The 21094-nt window shown below is 35.0% G+C and overlaps 1 protein-coding gene across 3 annotated transcripts; it reads right to left on the minus strand.

The window, feature by feature from the left end:
* Window positions 1–160: 160 nt before the first annotated feature.
* On the minus strand, window positions 161–19833 carry LOC139963993 (uncharacterized). Of its 3 annotated transcripts, none has more exons than XM_071965281.1 (11): window positions 19682–19833; window positions 15714–15877; window positions 14482–15039; window positions 12325–12372; window positions 11449–11561; window positions 10375–10641; window positions 9405–9515; window positions 9252–9287; window positions 7899–7949; window positions 6657–6785; window positions 161–6243 (listed from the first exon to the last, which is right to left on the minus strand). In XM_071965281.1, exons 2-11 carry the CDS (start codon window positions 15787–15789, stop codon window positions 6085–6087), a joined length of 1548 nt encoding a protein of 515 aa, XP_071821382.1. In that variant the 5' UTR covers window positions 15790–15877; window positions 19682–19833; the 3' UTR covers window positions 161–6084. The 3 variants fall into 3 exon arrangements, with proteins under 3 accessions (XP_071821382.1, XP_071821383.1, XP_071821381.1); XM_071965282.1 differs by having other exon boundaries at window positions 19686–19769; XM_071965280.1 differs by lacking the exon at window positions 19682–19833 and adding an exon at window positions 19381–19675.
* Window positions 19834–21094: the final 1261 nt, after the last annotated feature.

The following is a 21094-nucleotide window of genomic DNA, read 5'->3' on the forward strand; positions in this document are numbered from 1 at the left end:
GTCAAGGAAATGTTTCTTTTAAACCCAAGAAATTGGGCCAATTTAAGCGTTGACACGTGTAAGTCGGGATGAATCTTTAGGCTATTTGCCACAGACATTTCATCAGGCTAGGAAGATCTTTATGAGACGGCATCATAAATAACTACATAGAAGACAAATGTACAATATGTGCTGCATAGCGCCTGTGTATTCAACGATCCAGTTAGAATCCATGAAATTATCATAAATCATGTTTCTAATCAAAATTACTAAAGAGTTAGCTCGTTATTCATTCTACATCACAGAAGTGCTATACAAGCATGTAAATTGATATTTCAAAATCCAAAAAATGTATTCGTTCTTAAAAAGTCTCATAAATTTGATACAAAGTTACAGAGGATTGATAAATACTCTCTACTTATCATTACTTTTGTAGAAAAGTTAATTCTGTAGTAAGAAATATTCCAGAGTACAAAAAAATTGGTTCCCATATGCATACAGTTATTGAAGCCCTTTAGTATGTTTAACTAATCTTTAAACTTGATTCAAACCAAGGAAGTGCTTACCATTTCCATTTGTTCAAACCAATAATATAGTTAGTTACCTTGACAATGTCAAATGGTTGGTAAGTAACAGTTTGAGAGCAAGAAAACACACTTTCCCTGAAGTATACTAAATAATCTCTGCCTGCCATAATTAAGCCTATACAGAGGTACCCAACAGATACCCGCCCCCCCCCCCCATTAGAAAAATTAACTTCAATTAACTACAACCTGAGAGAAACACTGCATTTCAACCCACAGTGCATGAAAATCATGATAATATATTTACGTAGGCTTCTGTTCTATTCCTTCTTTTCATCACTTTGGAACTTTTGAAGTAAATTTGTTAAGATAAAAGAATGTATAAGTAGTGCAGTGTTTCAAAGCATATCAAACTGAGAGTTTCCCTTGACAAGAAGATTTAACAAAGAAAAAACATCCTCCATCACATAATTATAACTAAATCAAATTTTATGTAAATATCGACACCAAAAAATAAAAAATTAGTCAGTCCAGCATGTTCAATTCTTTATATATGTAAAAGTAGGTTAGGCTATGTGTCTATTTATTGTAAAGGGTCAATCCTAAAATGTTGATGTATGTTTTCAACAGAAATCAGCAATGTAGATGTTACATATTAGTTTATTTGATGTTTCAGAAAATGATGTGGTCAACACAACTAGCTCTTTTTCAGTCTATACTGAATTATTAAATGTTCCACTTTTCAACTGGTTCATGCAAAAAAAAAATTAAAAAAGGAAATGCATTCTTGCTGATTTGGCAGTTTAAAAGAAGATGCTCGTCACAGAATCATCAGGAAATATTCAATTCAAAGATCTTGGGTCAATATTGTTACATGAAAATAAACCAAAATACCAATTTTACCACTTAAGCTCCATTTGAACAAAATACATAGCTTATAAAAAAAAAATAGTAAATAAAGGTAATAATGATAATTAATCAAAACAAAATTGCCATATTAATTAAATCACTGAACTGTGCTACAATATATACATTTTAGAATTAGAATAGCAAATAATTAAATGCAATTATTAAGATGAGTGCACTTTTTGACTTGAGATCTGAATATGATCCACATTTTGAATACCTTGATTCCCATTTTTCAGTACTGATTTCAGAATTTCTAACAAATTTTCTTGGGAGACATTTTATAAATCAAACCATCATATTTACCTATAATAAGTGATATTGATGCTTGTGATGAACAACTACTTTCCTCCCCTCCCCCCCCCACATCCCCCCACGACCCCCTTGTTACACCTCTGCTACTTTTTAAAGTTCCACTGAAATAACTGACAAACATTTTGGTATATGAATCAGTGTTACAGACAAACGCAGGAAAAGTAATATCTGGGTAACAAATGTACAAAATGTTGTTTGGATGTGGAGAAATATTGAGGGAGGGGAAGGGTGGGGAAGGGAGGGGGGAGGGAGGGAGGTTGAGAAGTAGTTCTTTAGTATCTATAAGATATAGGTGAATTATGATGGCTGGATTAAAATGTCTCCATTTTCAAGCAAAGCCTGCATTGCACAATAATCAACATCACATTTTTATAAATTAGAAGATGGCGGCAAATCTACAATTTTTTAATATACAACTGATCTACCGATGATGAATATTATCTAAGATGTAAGATGCAAATTAACATTTTTAGTATTAATAAAAATGGTTTTCTAAGTTGAAAGAAGGCATAGTACAAGCACTTGATAGAAATTATAACAAATCTCATCTCATTACATTACATAGGAATACACTTTACATAGGAATACCCTTTATATAGGAAAGCTACAGAAGTTGTACACTAAACCATGAACAGGTGATCTACAGCATACTGAACACTAAAATTTAAACTTAGAAAAAATTAAAAGTAGAAATCAAAATCAATTTAGAGAAGATTTCAGGGAAATAAATTGAGGAGTTAATATATTTTAAAAAAAGCAACCAACCAGAAAACAAAATATCAGTAAATTAATTTGGTTTTTTTTGGGAACAGGACTTGAAAGAGTCGCATTGAAAGACTTTCAGACTAATCAAACGTTGAAATCGGTAAATTACGATTAAGGTTCAAAGTATTTGGCAAACTAATTAATAACCGATAATTTATTAATGCACAAAGCACATTGTCTTCTTTCAATTACTCTGCAAAGATTATGTGGTCATTTTTACGAGGGAAAAAAAATTGTACGTGAAAAGCCTTTTGGTATGTGGGATATGAATAGCTTTATAAATACTGTCTATGTTGAATTATGATTTTTATGGGTGTGGTTTATCTTTGCAGTGCTTGTGTTATATTGGTATTCATTTCTATCTCTTGTTTTCTAACTAGCACCCACATATGAGGTATCTGCTGTTTTCTTCTTCTTTTTTGTTTCTGCTCAAAATCATAAAAGTAGATTTTATAAGGATCAGTCGCTAGGGCCTTTATCGTAGGTGGCAGCAGATTATTTCTACTGTTCCAGTAGACGAGATCTCTGAATCTAAATCTGTCTTTGCTAGAAAAAGCAAACATTTGGCAATCTGGGTTTTATTTTTTTAAATTTTTATCTAGCACCCTCTTCTTAGATTTGAAAGATTGAAGTAACTTTGCTGATCCTAAACAGTTTATGCTAATCGATGAAATTTTGGCAATTACTAAATACAAACTTATTTCCTATTTTCTTACCCAACTTCAAGCAAAAATTTCATCTTCTGAAACTTGATACAAAAAATGTTCTTTGCAAAGTTATCCCAAACTTTTACAGGTATTTTTTATGATAAATCTTGAGTGAAAAAGTCGACAAAAAGAGAACCTTTACCGGACGAATTACAAAATGAAGGAAACCAAGCACCAGATAATAGAGTAAATATTGTTAGTACAATGAGTGAGTACACAGTGAATGATGGCAAGATAAAAAATATATATATTATTTTATAAACAGTTCATGAGGTTATATGGACCCTTTCCCCCCCCCCCAACCACCCCGCCCCAAAAATGTAAAATATGAAGTGAATACCAACATGTAAATATAGAATAATGCAATCGATAGAATATGAAAAGAAAGGATAGCTTTTGAAGGTCATCTATTATTCCCCCCCCCCCTCTCCCTCCCCTATTGTCAACCCCAAATATTCTAACTACAGTGAAATAATGGTCACAAAATGTTCCAACCTTCAAAAAGCATTTTCGCTATACCCTGAAAGCACTTTACCCTCTCGGCAACAGTTTTGGTCTCATTTAGCACCTGGCAATCTCTGGGAATAAATTAGATGAACAGAAACTCCAGTGTGTAGTTCTGAAGAAGCTATTTAGCAAATTCATAACAGTCTAAGAATGGGGACTACGCTAATGACCTTCATGTGCCGTGAAGGTGTGTTATGAAAGTTCAGTGACACCTGGGGAAGTAAATTTACATAACAGAATAAGATACAGTTGACCGTAAAATGAGAGAGAAAGAGACAGCGAGAGTGATAAGAGAGAGAGTTTAGACTGGAGAAGAGGACAGGGCGAAGAAAGACAAAACATCTCATGTGCTGGTTCATTTTAAAGACTGGAGAATTGTGGTATAAGCTGCATAGGCCTCGCAAAAACAATTCTCTTTCGCACAACCTCGATGAAAAAGACATGAAACTCTTCCACTGAACCAGACAGACAGAATTTAAGGAAAATTTTGAGAAAAGATGATATATGATGGTTATCCTTAGACAAACATGAAATAGTAAATATTTTAACTGCATAGAATATTTAAGACAAGTATTGGCTCAAATGTTGAAGCTTTTTTCTTCCAATTATTTATTTATTTTTTAATAAATGCCAAAGAGTAAACCAATGATGGTACATCAATTGAGTACTAGATCACATTAAACACTTTTAAATATTTTTTTGTCAGAAGAAAAACAACACCTTGTGTTTCCTTTGAAGTGTGATGGTGCCAGAATACAGGGTTTATATGAAGGTTAATTACGAAAAAGATTGATACACACATATAACAGGATCCTTAGATGAAAACACAACAAGCCGGCATGTCTTTGATAATGATTTTTGAACTAATTCTAAAAACACTCGAAAATTTTCACTATAAGATGAGACAATTTTGCCTATTATATATGCTTCCTATTTTTCCGACAAACGGAAAACACGTTTAAGCAATGCAATGTCCAAGATGTTAACTGCATCTGTATGTGCAAATCGAATTTGCTCCCTTCACTCTGAGGTGAGTTAGAGAAGCTAATATTTGTTATTTTAGTAAAAGATTATTCAAGTAGTTTCAATATCAAGGCACTTTTTGTTGAATACAGGATGAAAAGACCTAAGGGGTATACATATTCGTTTTACGATAATATAAAAAACGTTCTTCAAGATGGTATATCGAGATTATAGACATATAAGTCCTTTGAGATTTTTATTATTTCTCCGAATTTTTTGGTCACTATAAACATGAATTCTAGAGGGCGCCAAAAGGATAACCCAGTTGTCTGTTAGAGGTACAAATGTTAAGTAGAAATGTATGAAAACTAGTATATTTTTGTTTGTATAAGTATGGTAAAAGTTTGAAAATTCATGCAGCACTGACAAGGAATGTTCCATTTGATAAGTGATGAGACAAGTCAAGAAAAATGTGCCTTTCTTAAATGACGACGGTTTAAATTGACCGTAATATACAATGGAAGAGAGTTTCCTTTGATTTCCATTGATGCTATTAACTGCAATACCAAATTATTCCATTTTAGATTACACCTTAAGTGTTATTATTACATGTCAGTGTGCAACTATGACATCACACAAGTTTGCTTCAAGTTCACTTTTGGTGGAATATCAGATAACTTCAACTGTCAATATCTCATAAACAGTAAATAGGAATTGAATGCAAATTTCACTAGAATGCTTAGATTATGTTCCTCTTTAACATATCAAAACAAAATTTTGGCCTGGACTTTTCTTTAAATAACAGACAATTTCACATTAAGATTTATAGCATGCATGTGTGAAGCCTTGGGACTGAACACGGTTAGAAGTGTCAGCATTTATCCCAAGCTGAACTGAAAGTATATAGTTTTGAATGACAAGATATGTACACACTTGTTTCCAGTTGCACTACAGCCATACTTTTCCCTATGAGACTAATAGTGACTTCGCAGGCTTCTCCTAATACACATTACATTTTAAGCACATGTTTAGCAGTTTGTGCATAGAACTTGCCTATCAAATACAATCTTGTCATGTGTAAATCTGACCATCTGAGCACTACTTCTAATAACCAGCTATTTACTCATCTAGGTAGGTCATATATGCGAAGAAAACTCTCAAGATGAAGAATAAGAAAATCTGCAAAGTCCTTGTTGACATTTTAGTTTATCTTCCCAAATAACACATACCAGCCTTATCAGATACGTACCGTAACCATGGTAATCAAATCAAATGGATATGAAGTTGTCTATGAAGAGTAGAAATCATCTTTAAAATGACTTGGCGTTGACTTGGCGTTCAGGATGATGAATATCACGAAGACATAGTAAGACGGGTGACTGAAAGGTGCCAGAGATTACGTGGCGCCCGACGTGGCGTTAAAGAGGTTCGTGGAATACTCTCCACTGTACAAACTGACAGAGGCAAATAGCATTATTGCAATGTCTTGCAGGTATCTTTCTTGAAGGCAACTTTCGCTTGATGAGCATCTTCATGTATTTTGGACTTGCCTGAAGGAGGAACAACTCCGCCTCTTCCTGTGAAATGGAAGTAAAAAAAGGCAGAGATATCTTTGACACAGGTATTACTCTGCATTATTCTGATTATATTAACTGTATTTTGTTTTACAAGAGACTTCATGTCTGTCATATTTCTGCTTTTTCTTCTTTTCCCAAGTACAATTTAATTAGCGAACAATTGTCAATTGCACTGGGGGGATTAAAATATGTTTAGAATAAGGCTTGATCAATACTGAAACAAACAAAATTACTTTGGAGAAACCAGTAAGAATCTTAGTTTAACTAGCCTGCTTCACATGAGGTTTTTGTTGGAAGTTAAACATAACTGGCAGTAAAAAAAAAATTCTAAAAGGCCATAATAGTTTCAGCTCTAAATGTGACTGTAACGACAACTAGACAGATGAAAAAAAAGGAAAAAGATGATCTCATACATCCAGTGTTGAGGGATCCGTGTCAGCTACCAAAGTCTCTGGTGACAATACCCTCAACTTGCTGTCTAGGGTCAGTCTGGAGGTATCATCAACCTCTCCGGATACATCAATGTTAATAGTTGATGAAGCCTGTAGAGACAGAAGGAATGATGTGATTTTAACGTTTTAATGAGATCATGAATACAATATCCACATACAGAAGAAATAACTTATTCCCATTTGACAGGTGCTTGAGTTTCCCAGTATACTGAGTAGTACTTTTCATATTTACCTTTCTTTTCAGGACAATACATACTTAAATCTACATGTTCAAAAGCTGTCTCATGAAATGAGAAAACAGAATAAGTTGCTGTCAAGTTTCCAAGGATCCAATATTTCCATGAAAATGTAATTTGGTGTTCTTTCATTAGTTTAAGAATTGCTCTAGCTCCACAAAAAATTATGCAGTGTGTCACTGTCTGACATGGAATGATGTGATAACTATTAATGAGATCATCAAGATTGATACAATATCCACAATACAGCAAAAGTAACTTAATTCTCATTTGACAGGTGCTTGAGATTCCCAGTATTCTGAGTAGTGCTTTTCTCTTTTACCCTTTCTTTTCAGGACAATACATATTTAAATCTACATGTTCAAAATGCTGACTCATGAAATGAGAAAAAAGAAAATGTTGCTGTCAAGTTTTCCAAGGATCCAATATTTCCATGAAAATGTCAATTGGTATTCATTCATTAGTTTAAGAATTGCTGTAGTTCCACAAAAAATACAAATTTATGCAGAGTGTCACTGTCTGACACTGCTAAAGACTACAGCAGAAAGAAAAAAAAATGGTCATAACAATTTCCTTAAGCATCAAATTTTCAAAACCAAATTGTGACAAAGTTTCACATGCAGCGGCCTAGGTATTTAGGAAAAGAGGAGAAGAAAACTGTGTACCGGTAAATAACAATATCTAAAGATATGTATAGAGATAACAGCATTTCACTCGTTAATGAAGGATTTACCACTTAAAGATCCACTTAACCAGATTATGGGTGGAAATATCCATAGGCGAAATGGGTGGAAATATCCATGAAGCAAAGTATCAATACACCGTAGATTCCGCAATATAAATATCACTTATGGTATTTTGCATACCAACAGACTGACATCTTTAAATTTTGAGGTATCATAAATGATGTAAAAATCACACCCAAATGTCCCTATTTGTCTATAGTTAAGTCTTAAAACATATTCACCTTGCTCCCACCAGTATTTCTGTGCTGTTGTAGAAATTCTTTCATGTTGGTCTGGTGAGAAAAATGGTTCCATAATTTAAATATTTTTTTTAAAACTAATTCCATCTTATGTTCACACAACAAGTCTGCAAAATTAGGCACTCATGAATGTAAGCCAATGTAGCAAGATCTATGCCGGTATTGACTAAATATTACCTTCAAACTACATGACATGTCTGTCACCCCATTATTTCATAAATTACGATGCAACTATTAAAAAAGTCCTTTTAACGTCATATAAATAAAGCAAACATGAAATCAAACACTATTTTATCCTAAAGTGGCATTAAAACCTGTACTGCATGGCAAACATTTTATTTGAGAGCTTTAAAGTTCCCTCCTTTTTGGTTTTGAAGTAGTTCATGTTAGTTCTGAATAGTTGATATAATGGCTGGTGTGCTAGACTAGATAGTCCAGTCACTTTGACTGATCCACTGTGACCTTTTCTCAAACATAAGAAAAAAATCGCCATAAACTAGCAAATGGCGTATGCATAACATATCAAAACTATTCTGTCTCTAAGGTCATCCTTTTTAAGGGATAATGCCAAATTCTTGAACACCAACATTCACACATTAATGAAGCTGTCTAAATACATATATTTATATACCCTACTTTGTGACCTTAAGGAATGTTAACTGATTAACCAGTCTGACAAGTTTAATTCAGGTGTGAAAGTCTTCCGGTCCTATATAAAATGACTTTACTGTTCTTTGGGTAAAGGAAAATTGAAATAACAAGCCTGCATAGTCACAATCTACACAGTTCACTCCACAATATAGTAAAAGAATTAGCAGTACTCCGGAAAAGTCAAGAAATAAATATTTAAAAACGATACAATGACAGGTAGACACCAAAATATGGCTACATACTTAAAACTTCAAGACCAAACATAGATAAATATACATCACTAGCTAGAAATCAATAGATTTGAAAAGAACTTAATACCCCAATTTGACTGGTAGATGTATTGCCAGTTCATTTAGATTGCTTAAATAAAAGTACAATAAATTTGAGAAATCCAATTACAACAGGTTGATAACACTTATCAAGCTAATTGTGACCTAATTTATATAATTGCATGCCAATCTTCACACTTTGATAAATAGTGATGATGCATATTGGTGGCCTTACATCTGTTCTTTTGCAAGCCTCCAATTTGTAGGCTAAGCGAATTTTGTGTATATTTTTGCTAGTACACTCCACATGAATCACATGAAAGGAGTTGTAAAACACATTTTCATCTTCACATATTATGAAATTGCACTCCTAACTCAAGTAAAACATACACCTTGAAATATATACATTTCTTACCTTGCATTTTTCTAGATCATAATAGATGAAATGTAACTGGTATGTCGGTGGTTAAGGAAAAATCATTTAGGATGTTTATTAATCACTTTGCAACAAACTCATTTATTCAAAAGGTATGGTATGAACAAAACTAGTAAATTTTGAGAAGGATACAACTGCTCGAAACCAAAATCCACGGAAGTTGTCTGTTACACCGATCAAAACATTGTGCGGGCTTACAATCATATTGGATTGTGCAATACTGGGTTCTGCAGAAGTGGTAAGCTGTTGAAAGATAAGGATAGAAGCAAAATATAAGAAAATATAAGAAAACATAATTACCCCTTTAGGGCCGGGAAATATACAGCCTGGGTTAACTTAAGTTAACTGGCCGGTCTGTACGGCCTTTTGTACCTTTATACTTGCACGAATGCCCTTTAACCTAATGTGGTCGCCATTATGCTATTATACAAAATAGCTAAATAGAATTGATGGCAAAGGCCAAGAAAGATCGATCTCCCAGGCCTGTTAATAAGCATGTTACTGGTAGCTTTGTTTTCCTTCACAAAGTGAAAATGGATAAAATACCAATACTTGAAAGATTGTGACATAATAGATTTCATAAAAACAGCACAACTAAAAATGATAACGATTTGGAATTATCATAGCAAAGGTGTGATAAAATACTACTTGGTTACAATATGTCAGCATGGGCACTCAAAGCAAAACAAAAACCATCCGTAGCAACAGGAAAGTATTCCTTTCAAATATTGTCTTCAAATACATGTCTTCTCACTGCTTGCTCTAATTACCGAGCAGTATTATTCCAGTACAATTTGAATACGAGATTAGTTTTCTTGGCAAAGATGAAGATTAAGTATTACTATTGGGCGAAAATTTAAGCACGCTTAAAAATTGCTAGAAGTTTGCAAAAGTACTTTCCTGGAGGCTTTGATCCTCCAAATTATTCTCGGCAATTGAGAATTACTAAAATAGACGGTTAAATATCTCTGTCTGAATAACTAAGGATCCTTTTAAATGTGGCAGTGAAAAATCTCTTGAGAAGAAGGGTGACCAATATTTGACTTTCTAGCATAATTGGGGGGCAGCGCTGACGACCTTTGAAGAGACTGTAAAGACATACCCGTCTTCTCTGGTAGTATGCGATAAAGTGTATCGTGATGGTGGCTAGGGTGGACAGAATCCAAGATATGACCAAGGACCAAACGACGCGGATGCCTTTGTCTGGGTGAGGCTTTGTGAGGTTGAGGACTACTCCACACGTGATGAGAATTGTGACCAAGATACTTAAGACCAGATGTAAGTACCAGTTATACCAAACCGAGTACCACCTCATTTTACTTGAATCTAAGATGGCAGTCACAGCGTTGGTAAAGTCCAGTTGAGGAATCTGAAATTTCAAAATCAGGGCATAATTTATCTAGTATCGCATCACAAAAGTTTTTTTTTACACAGGAACCAGAGTAGTTAGTATGAGACAAAATTTAAGACACTTCATAACTGATATGCAAAATTTGAACATTATATTATTCCTTGAAAATATGAAATAAACCTTATAAAAGAGTGCAACATTGTGGATAAAAAATTATACATGAATTTCATAAAAAAAAATAAAAAAAAAAACAATATGATATGTAACATAAGTTTGTTCCATATTCAAGAGGACTTTCCATGTTTTTCCATATGGCTGTCATTTTGCACAAAATGTTTTGCAAACTTACTGGAAGAAAATTAAGAGATGAGTAATAAACTAGGAATGAAATTGTTTACTCTTGCAGTGATACAATTATACAGTTTACTTTTTTATTTTTTATAATTCTGTCATTTCAGGGTTTTGGGTTTGTTTTTGAAATATTCTCTTTTGTTTGATCTCTGCTTGTTTCTTCTTCTTTTATTCCATGTTTTTAAATCTCATTTTTCACTAAATGTTTTGCAAAGTTACAGGAACGAAAGAACAGAGGAGTCATACTCATGGAATGAAAACTTATTCTTGTACTGATATGGCTTCCTTTTTTTATTTTTATTTATATTTTATTGGTTTGTAAATGTTCTCTATTGTCTGAAACAAACTTCAGTTCCTCTCCTTCTCTCTCTCTCTTTCTGCAAAAGAGGAAATTTTCGTCAAACATTTTCTTTACAAACGATTAACAGAAAGAAGTACAGGTACACTTCCCTGTCAGAAAACAGAACCACTTACTATAACGCCTTTCCTGGCCAGTCCAGCTGGACAGTAGACGGTGTCGAACCGTGCTTTACAGAAACAATGTGATGTAGAACTGGATTGTCCTAGTTCAAGGCCATTCACAAGAGCTGCACAAGATAAAAGGAATCATTAACTGCTACATATTATAGATACATTAGACTAGAATTCAAGCAATTATCCCCCTTTGGTTTATCTTGGTCTTCCGTGTCTGTTCTTGCCCAAGACCCTTTGTGGAGTTTTGAAAAAGACTAATCTCTTGCCCTGCAAATACTTCTTGATCAGAGATTACGTTGTAAGTATGATACATTCATGCGACGATAATGGCCTTAAATTGTAAACAAAATTCTGTTACAAATATTAGCAATCAGTTAAAGAACTGCAACACCAGATGCACCTTATTTCAACTACTTTGCTGGAGGAACAAGGGTTGTAGGTGTGACTATAAATGAATACTGTCATAGAGTAACAACTTGCTCATTTCACTTTCTTGATATAATGAGGAATACCAAACATGCCAGGGCACTACATTACAGTTAATGTGGTTGGAAGCAGAACCATGATTCCGTATCTTAAGTAATGAAATGCCAATAGCTGCCTTTTAATTAAAATGGTCATGCTATAATTACATCTTGTTGGGGAAATAAAGACAAAAGTCATTTTTTTAAGACTCTATACAACATTTTTGTACCTGCAAATTATTATTTTGAGACTCAAATGAAGTTGCTAGAGGTATAGAGAGGGAGGGGGGGGGGGGGTGGACGAGGGCAAGTAGTTTATTGTAGCAATCTTGACACTGGTAATATGAGAAATTGCTGTCATGTCTGTACAGTGTTAATGCGAGCTATGTACTTAGCTCAGAATAAGATTTACCTTCCCTGCTTCTACTGCTCCTTGGACTGCCATCAACTGATGAAAAACCTGTTTTTATACAAAATTAGAAGAAAAAAGCAATACTAATTAATGTGAATATCACAGTCATGCGATGGTCTACTGAATCAAACCAGTTATTTATGTGGGAGTACACAACTAAAATGCATAGCTACTGTACTATATACAGCAGTGTTACTTAATCTACTTTACGCACCCATAACAATTGATGAATAATATCTGCAGGAATGAATCGCACACTTTAAGTGGCCCATATTAAAACCTGATCTATATGACAGTAACATACAGATTTCAAATTGTTAACATTAGTAACATTAAAGAGAACAATTCACATCCACCCCCTTGTGAGACTTCCTGACTGAGAGAACGGTTTGTCAATTAGGGAATGTCACTACCTCCTCCATATACCTGGCCAGAAACAGGTTCAAAGGAAAGAGCTGAATTTGAGTTTTAACTTGCTAGAAACATCAATGGGCTGTGTTGAGGTGCTTGGATATGTTTAGTTTATGGATTTTTTAATAGGTATTCCACCTTGGAATAGGTTCTGTCTTCATCATCCATTTAATATAGAAATGATTGAAAATTATTTTAACTTGCACTTCGGGTAATACCAATGTTCTTTCCTATAGCATCAGACTCCCTGGGGTTATGCCTTGCACCCGCAGAGGGTGAATGCATACCAGAAGATGCACAGTTGCTATATATTGTGTTATATGCAAAACTGCATTCATTTACAGAATGACTTACATACATACTTTTTGCTGTATTGCGATTCTGTTATTAGCACATCCACTAAACTTTCTGCAATATATAGGCAAAAATTGTACTATTCTGTAAAGAAAGAACCATTCCATCTTTATCTTTATTGATTTATTTCTTCCTTATTATGTTCCACTTGCCGTAAACATCACCACTAAGTAAGTTGGTCTTCCATCACGTACACATAACACCAGGGACCACTTGAAATCTAAGTCTACACAGGTATAAATGTAAACACAGTTTACAGCCATGAATGAATTCTTAACCATAGACCAACATTCTTAAGCTTCTTATTGAGTTTGCACTGTGAGGGGAACAGGCTACTAGATAAGCCAAACAGTAAACAGTTCCTGCCAGACACTGTCAATGGGAAATCTCTCAATTGGCAGCATGGAGTACAGTACACTAGGGACTATTCAAGATGTAAAGTCAAGAAGCAGAAGTAAAAAAGACTACCAAATGACCACGAGAAATGTAAAACACTGGTCACTTACAATGCCTTAGATGATGTCACTTATGGAACACTTGAAAAGATAAACATTTCCATGGTATTCATAGTCTGATTCCCAAGGACTGGGATGTTCACAATGTATTCATTGTGGTATAGGCTGAAAAGAGGGCATTCTTTTCTACTGAACTTGAGAAGCTTCAAGGATTTTAATTTCCTTTCTACTTCCTCTAGAAACTTATAATAAAGTCCCTTTACATTCCTCCCTTAGGAGGGCTGGTACACTCACAACAGTATCATCAGGGGAATAGGCTGAAAAGAGGCAATCCTTTCATTGAACTTGGGTAGCTTTGATGGATTTTCTATTCTATTGTCGATTGTTCTGGCCATGCCAAGCTTGTATATTGACTTGTGAAGTATTCACCTATTGTATTCACTGTGTAAGGCATCACAGCCATTACATCTCAACAAGTCATTAAATGTCAGAGATTGTCAATTGTCAAACTATTCACACAAGACAGGAACATAGTACATATCTTCAGTAACCATACCTGCCCCGTGCAAGTTCATTAGTTACTCAAATACTCCTGTATACTGGATTTGAACAAGAATGTTTTTAAACAAAATTATTCATTCATTCATTTATTTTCCATTTCCTCACAATGTTTATATAATAATAAGACGGTGAAGACAATACCATGCAAAGAAAATAATAAGTAATACATCATATAAAAGAAAAATAATGGAAATTACGGAGAGAAAATGGTGGAAGGGCTTGAAAATCGTAACTTGTACACGTAGAAGCCCACCAAAAATAAAGATAACATGTATAAAGTATATGGGCATGATTATAGAACATAAGGTGAGGAGAAAATTCATACAGTATGTATTCTACTGTAAAAACACACACAATGAAATGCAAATTAACTCACTGATTTGAAGGGACCCTACAAAGGTCTGCCAGAATGTGTTGGACATGGCGCTGATGATCGGGAAGTCGTGGAGAAATTCAGGCAAGTCCACCTCCGTCTGAGTGACCACTAAGACCTTGGTACGATTCGTCAGGTAAGGTCTCAGGGTCTTCAAGTTTTCGTAAGAACACCAAGGGCTACTCATGAAGTCCGGAGATAACACCAGCACGATCTTCTTAGCGGTCGAGAGTGCGTTGACCACTTTGTCCATCTTGGCAACTCCGGGGTCTAGTTCGTGTACCATGTTGGCACATTTGAACCCATACGCTGGCGACTCCAGCCTTGATATGACATTGTGTGTCCACTGGTCATCTTCTCCCGCTGCGCAAAAGAAAGCATGACACTTTTCCTCTCCTTCCAACTTTGCGGCGATTCCACCACTGATGTGCTGATGCGCCTCGTCTGTACTCCTGGTGTCCCCGTCCGAATCACTACCAGTGGTGGTCATTACACCTCTTACTTGGTCAGCCTCTGGTTTCCAATCTCCAAGAGATCCGGTGTCTCCATCAAGCAATTGTTCTGTAATATATGTGATTAAATATATAATTTACATTTTGATTTAAATGTACTGTAACATACTATAATTTGTTTATTTTTTTTTTTTATAATTGTCTGCAGTGGATGAAACATAACAAAACTCCTTCATATGGGAGCAAATAAGCAGCCCTAACCACACATGGATGTCCAGCTTTGGGAGAATCCAATTACCATATATCAATATGCTAATATAAGAGCTAGTTTGAATAATCCAAAGAAGTGCTTTAATATGCAAACTACAGGTTTAATTTTTTTTCAAAGTATACAGTTTGTGCTGCAAGAAAGTGTAAACTTAATGTAGTTCAGCGAGAGAGAACACGAGTACTGCAAAAATCTTATGTTTTGTCGGTTTCTATCTTACACTTTAGGAGACTGACATGTTTTTTTTATCTAAGCAGGAGCTGCTTCACAGGTTGAAAACCATTCAAAAACAGAGGACACATTTGTCTAATAGCCAGATGGTCAACTATGGATGGAGTATAAATAGACAGAAAAAAAGTGGGATTAAAGGAAACTGGAGATGAACGAGCTGAAATTCATTCAAGAGAAGGCTTTGAGAAACTAAACATTTATATTCTTATTCCTGTAGGAGACAATCTGTACTAGATCCCATCCCCCCTCCCCCCCCCCCCCAAGATGGATGAAATGGATCTTACCATTAGCCACAAACAAGGTGGTTTCTTGAGGGTCATCATCATTGTGGTTGACATCTGCAGGATAAGGAGTATCCATCTTTCATCAAATTTCCAATCAAGGTATAATAGAACAGCCAAGAGAAGTTGTCGTGCCAGGTATCCCCGAAACCAGATTACAGGTTTAGCTAGAAGTAAAGAAGTGGCATACAGTTATAATGTCAATATTCAATAGGAACCAATTTTCCTTAACTTAGGCTTAGTATTTTGACATTGATGCAGAAACAAACATAGCAGTCACATCCAGATTTATTAGCTAAGCATATTTATACTTGCACAGTTGTGCTCATTAGTAAAAAGGACAGTGTGCTTCTTATAGCTGCCAGCCAGTAGACAGTGCGTGCATATTGTGCACACTGTGTAGATAGCATAAAACTTCAAATGTAAAGCATCCAACCGAAAGGAAAATATCTGGTCTGGAATGCATTCATCTTTTTGCTGGCGACTCATTTCAAAGATGAGGATGGGTGGTCTGTTCATTAAATCTATAAGTAATGCAACCTGTGGAGGAGGGTGTGGACAACATATTTTAAACTATAAGAAAATTTACTTTGACAATGTTCTTATTTAGTAATTTGTTAGGTGAGTTTTGACAATAATTTATCATTCCCCATACACTATCCAACTGGTTGCATTATGTTGCAATCATTTATTAATTGTATTGTATTATTATAGCTAGAGGGATGGAAAACACCATACTAGTTTAATGAAGGATCACAATGCCCATTTATTTGTATGGAAAGGTAATACACACTTGTGACAATATCATTATACAAACACTATTTATTTATTTTTTTTCCATTTCCTCACAATGTTTATATAATAATAAGACACTATCCAACTGGTTGCATTATGTTACGATCATTTATTAATTATATTGTACTATATTATATTATTATAGCTATAGGGATGGAAGACACCATACTTGTTTAATGAAGGATCACAGTGCCCATTTATTTGTATGGTCAGGTAATACACACTGGTGTCTAAGCTAATTAATTACAGTAACTCACTTGGAAATTGCAAATTCTGTACACTACAGTAGGTACAGTACACAGTGTACAGTATATTACAGTACAGTGTTTATAGTACAGTACACTGTACTTGGAGTGCTATGTAATATAATACAGCAGTGTTCACAGTATAGTATATACTGCACTTAACAGTTCTGTGTACAGTGTATTACTGTATAGTGTTCACAGTATATGGTACTTAACAGTACTTACTGTGTACAATATGATATGCAGCACAGTGTTCACAGTACAGTTTACTGCACTTGCAGTACTATGTATGCACAGTATACCACAGTACAGTGTTCACAGTATTTGGTACGTAATGTTGTGAACAATATACAGAACAGTGTTTACGGTAATATACTGCACTTACAGTACTGTGTACAATATAATACAGAACAGTGTTAACAGTACAGTAAATAAGTATTACACTTACACTACTAGTGTACAATATAATACAGCAGTGTTCACTGTACCGTATACTGTACTAACAGTACTGTGTATAGTTTTAATATACAATGGGCCAACAGTAGATCACAGAATAGTTAACTACAGTACAGAATAGTTAACTACAGTACAGAATAGTTACGTACAGTACAAACAATGTGTGTGTATTTTTTCCGTCATGATTTTACCCATGTTCAATAAAATGTCAATTGAACAAACAGAACCTTAGTTACACACAAAGTTGACACTTTTTAGCCACACATAAGCATTCTCCACATTCTCCATTCAACTGTGCATACACTACCTTATGCCATTCATAGACCTTGACCTTTCCTTCGCATAGTGTGTTGTTAGTTATCTAGTTAGAACTATTGTAGCAAATACCATACTGTAAATATATATGTATGTATAATTCCTTTACCACAATTATATCTTTCTTTCAAATCCTTTTACTTTCCCATCAGTACATTAATAACAGAAAAATGAATGGAAAATTATGTGAACCAATGATTTGACATTCAAATCTTTCTCTAACGGTTAAACATGTTTATATACTCTTCTTCATAACTTTTCACATTTACATAGCGCAAGCATAGATCTTCAAGTAAATATTGTTATTGTTTCCTTTTTCTGTTTTCTTTGTATTTGTCTTTTGCTAATGGGGGCCTTATATATAAGCTAGAACGCTTCTTGAGATTCCTGTGAACCCATTTCTTCATTAACATTCATCATTTTTTTTCAGGTTTAAGCTGCTTAAAGGTACACTTTGTCTCACATTTATGTATAACTATTCATACTTACTATGTTAAGTGACGCTGCTTCAAGTAAAGTTTTTCATATACAAATAATAATCAAAATATTTATTCTGCAACTGTGTCACACTAAGACAGCCTGTTGAATACACACATTGTGAGGAATACCATTTAAAAGTGTCAGTTCACCTATGCAGAGAGTGTTTGTGGCTCCAACACCTTCACACCATTCAACCACATTGGTCTGAACATCCAAGAAGGAAATGACTATCTGGTCTTGTCTATCAACATTTACATGTCTCCCATTGTTACACACCTCAGAGTTATTTCCTCAGCCCTTAATCTCATCAGGGCTCTTTCCTTTCATCTTACCTCTCCTTGATTTTGTCTATTTTTGCTATATATTCATTGCTTTTTTTGTGTCTATTTTAAAGGTCTATGGACACCTATGAACAACATTAACCTATTCACTCTAGATAATAGACATTAGAAACCATGGAAATAGCTGCAACTCCCATCAAAATCCATCAAAGATTGACAATTTTTCTAGTTTTTTTAAGAATATACATTGATGATGTAAAAGATGTGACTGCCTTATTTCCTGTCATGTTATTTCTTTGCTTTTACAACCTTCATATCAAGAACACTGAACACAGGTGTGTGGCCCTACTTAAGGCAATTTATTGAAATATTTATCGTCTTCTTAGAAAAGAGGAACATCCCAGAGAGGAACATTATTCAAATGACCTCTGTAGAAGATCCTGCTAGTATTAAATCTTTAGGCCCACTTATTTTTACCTCCACACATACACAGGCTCTTCTGCAGTTGATAATCAGTTTGCTAACAGTTTAATATCTCAAAACTAACATCAAGATAATGAAATTTTCCAAACATTAGTAAAGAAAAAAACCCTTATTTTTTAAGTTATTTTTTGTTACGTCAATTATATCATCCCAACTGGTATTTGTGTCCAATACAAAGAATGAAGAAATATCCCTCAATTATTCTTTGTTGCGTTTTTGTTGACAATGACACTGGTTACATATCCCTTAGTTACTATTTTCATTAATTATTTGAATTAATGTTAGAAAATGAGTTTTACAAATTAAAATAGTCAACTTCGCTGCTGAAAAATACCCCTTATAAATAAATGGCACTATTCAACTGGGAAATAAAAGACTTGATCTGCCATCCTCAGCCTGGCCTACGCTTACATAACTAAGTACATCATACATGATTGAAGTACATAAGCTATGCCTAACTTAGGCTATTAATTAAAAGTAGCCTATCGTATGCCTAACTAAGTGGGTAAGTTGGACTACAGTCAGGCTATGTCGGAAATAACTTTCCCGTTTTAAATTTTTTCAGGTAAGTTTCTTAGCAAACAATAATACTTCGATACAAAATAGAAAACTTACGCTTCAATCTCCAGCACTAAACCCGCCCACTTATATCCGTAAACAGACTCAGGAGGTCGCCGGAAAATTCTGCTGTTTTAATTGTACCGGAACATTTTCAGTGCGGCTAATGCATAATTGCGGTTTATTTTGTTTGTGTACACCAGGGAATTGAATTTACGGAAGCTATCAAAACACACAGGTAACCTTCGAGAGAAATAAACATAGGAAGCTTACAGCGTTAAGAACAAATCTTGAATTGGTAATATTCAATCAATCTTTAAGCGGTTCCCTAAGACATAATTATTTGTCATGATTTTACCTACTGGACAGAGTCGGCCATTCACAGACTTTAAACGCATCCGTAATAGTCGACTTGTCTCGCGCCCCTGGTACGCCTGTCGGAAGCTAGCAGTCACTAACAGCAGACACTATAATACTAACGAAAAGGACACTATAACACACCAACAGGTTACCAAAACAGCAGCACTTCTGCTTCTTCTTGATACTGTGCAGACACCCAGTTGGCTGGTTATCACGCACAGGGTCCCTGTGGAAGTGTAGGGATAATTTTAAATTGAGCCTTTTCGACAAGAATCAGTGGAGGTTTGAGTCTGCTAACTGGATTTGAAGGAATTGAAATCTGGCGCTGCGCGGGTATTTGGTGGCAAGAAGTTCCATTCCCATGGCTGTTCTTGGATACAAGAGTACTGGTAGCACGCAGGGGGTAGGATCCGGGTGGCACTGGGGGCACGTAACCCCTCCCACTTTTTCCCTAAAATAGCAAATGTGTCCTACTGGCAAATAAAATGTACCCCTTTGATGAAGAACTGTCTTTTGGATATTTTAATTTTGTTAATTTTAGTATTTTTTTTTTTAGTATTTGAATTAATCACGTGCAACATAACAGTATTGATAGCTTACTAACACATCATGTATATTTAAGTGATATGGCCGGTGTGTATCGGTTTATAGCATATAGTGGTGGTTGTACAATGAGAAAGTGCACCTCTGATGTCCTCCCCCCCCCCCCCACATTTTGGAAGCTTCCTACCCCCTGGTAGCACGTCTTGTTGAATGGTGGAGTTATTATATGATGTGCAGTCCTGTAGTTTGTCTTGTGGTGATGTTGCTGGGTCTCTGAAGCTGGATGTTTGGAGGGGTGATGTTATTAACCTCTTCATAGATGGCAGTAAAGCGGAGTCTGATGCGCCGCTCTTCCAGGGATTCCCACTGCAGGTCACACAGCATGTTGGTGACGCTTTCCCTGTAGTTTACACTGGCACAATATAGCTGTTAATTATTTTTTTAATTAAATAATTCGAGTTATGGTGATCTATGAGGTGGAGCGAGTAGAGACGATTGTTTTCTACATATATTTCATTTCATTTCATTTAGTATTGCCGCCCAAATTTATAAAGAAAAAATAACAAATTCAATGACGGAACTCTATACTCCTGATTCGGTCCCTCAGAAACTACGAGGCGATAAAAAGATGTTTCCAAAACTCCTTGAATTTCAGTCGGGCGCCCTCGATTTAATCAACCTGCCCACATTTTGGTAGATATGAAACAATATAAAGTAGATCACAGAAATTTATACAAATTTCTATGATTTAGATCCGTCCAAAAGTTTAACGGAATTGAATGGGTTGGCATGTATTCAGCAATGATTATAATTTTGTTTGTGTAAACGTCTGTCTGTTAAAAGACATAAATTATATAGAACAGACGGA

The sequence above is a fragment of the Apostichopus japonicus genome, chromosome 22 (genome assembly GCF_037975245.1).
Source record: "Apostichopus japonicus isolate 1M-3 chromosome 22, ASM3797524v1, whole genome shotgun sequence".
Lineage (NCBI taxonomy): Eukaryota > Metazoa > Echinodermata > Holothuroidea > Aspidochirotida > Stichopodidae > Apostichopus > Apostichopus japonicus.

Excerpts from the sequence above, each read along its gene's own strand:
- LOC139963993 (XM_071965281.1), bottom strand. The coding sequence starts at position 15,789 with ATGGATACTCCTTATCCTGCAGATGTCAACCACAATGATGATGACCCT. Across the intron at positions 11,562-12,324 it reads GAGCAGTAGAAGCAGGGAAG|CTCTTGTGAATGGCCTTGAA; the intron begins GTAAATCTTATT and ends TATCTTGTGCAG. Across the intron at positions 9,288-9,404 it reads GATTTTGGTTTCGAGCAGTT|TTACATTTCATCTATTATGA; the intron begins GTATCCTTCTCA and ends CCGACATACCAG.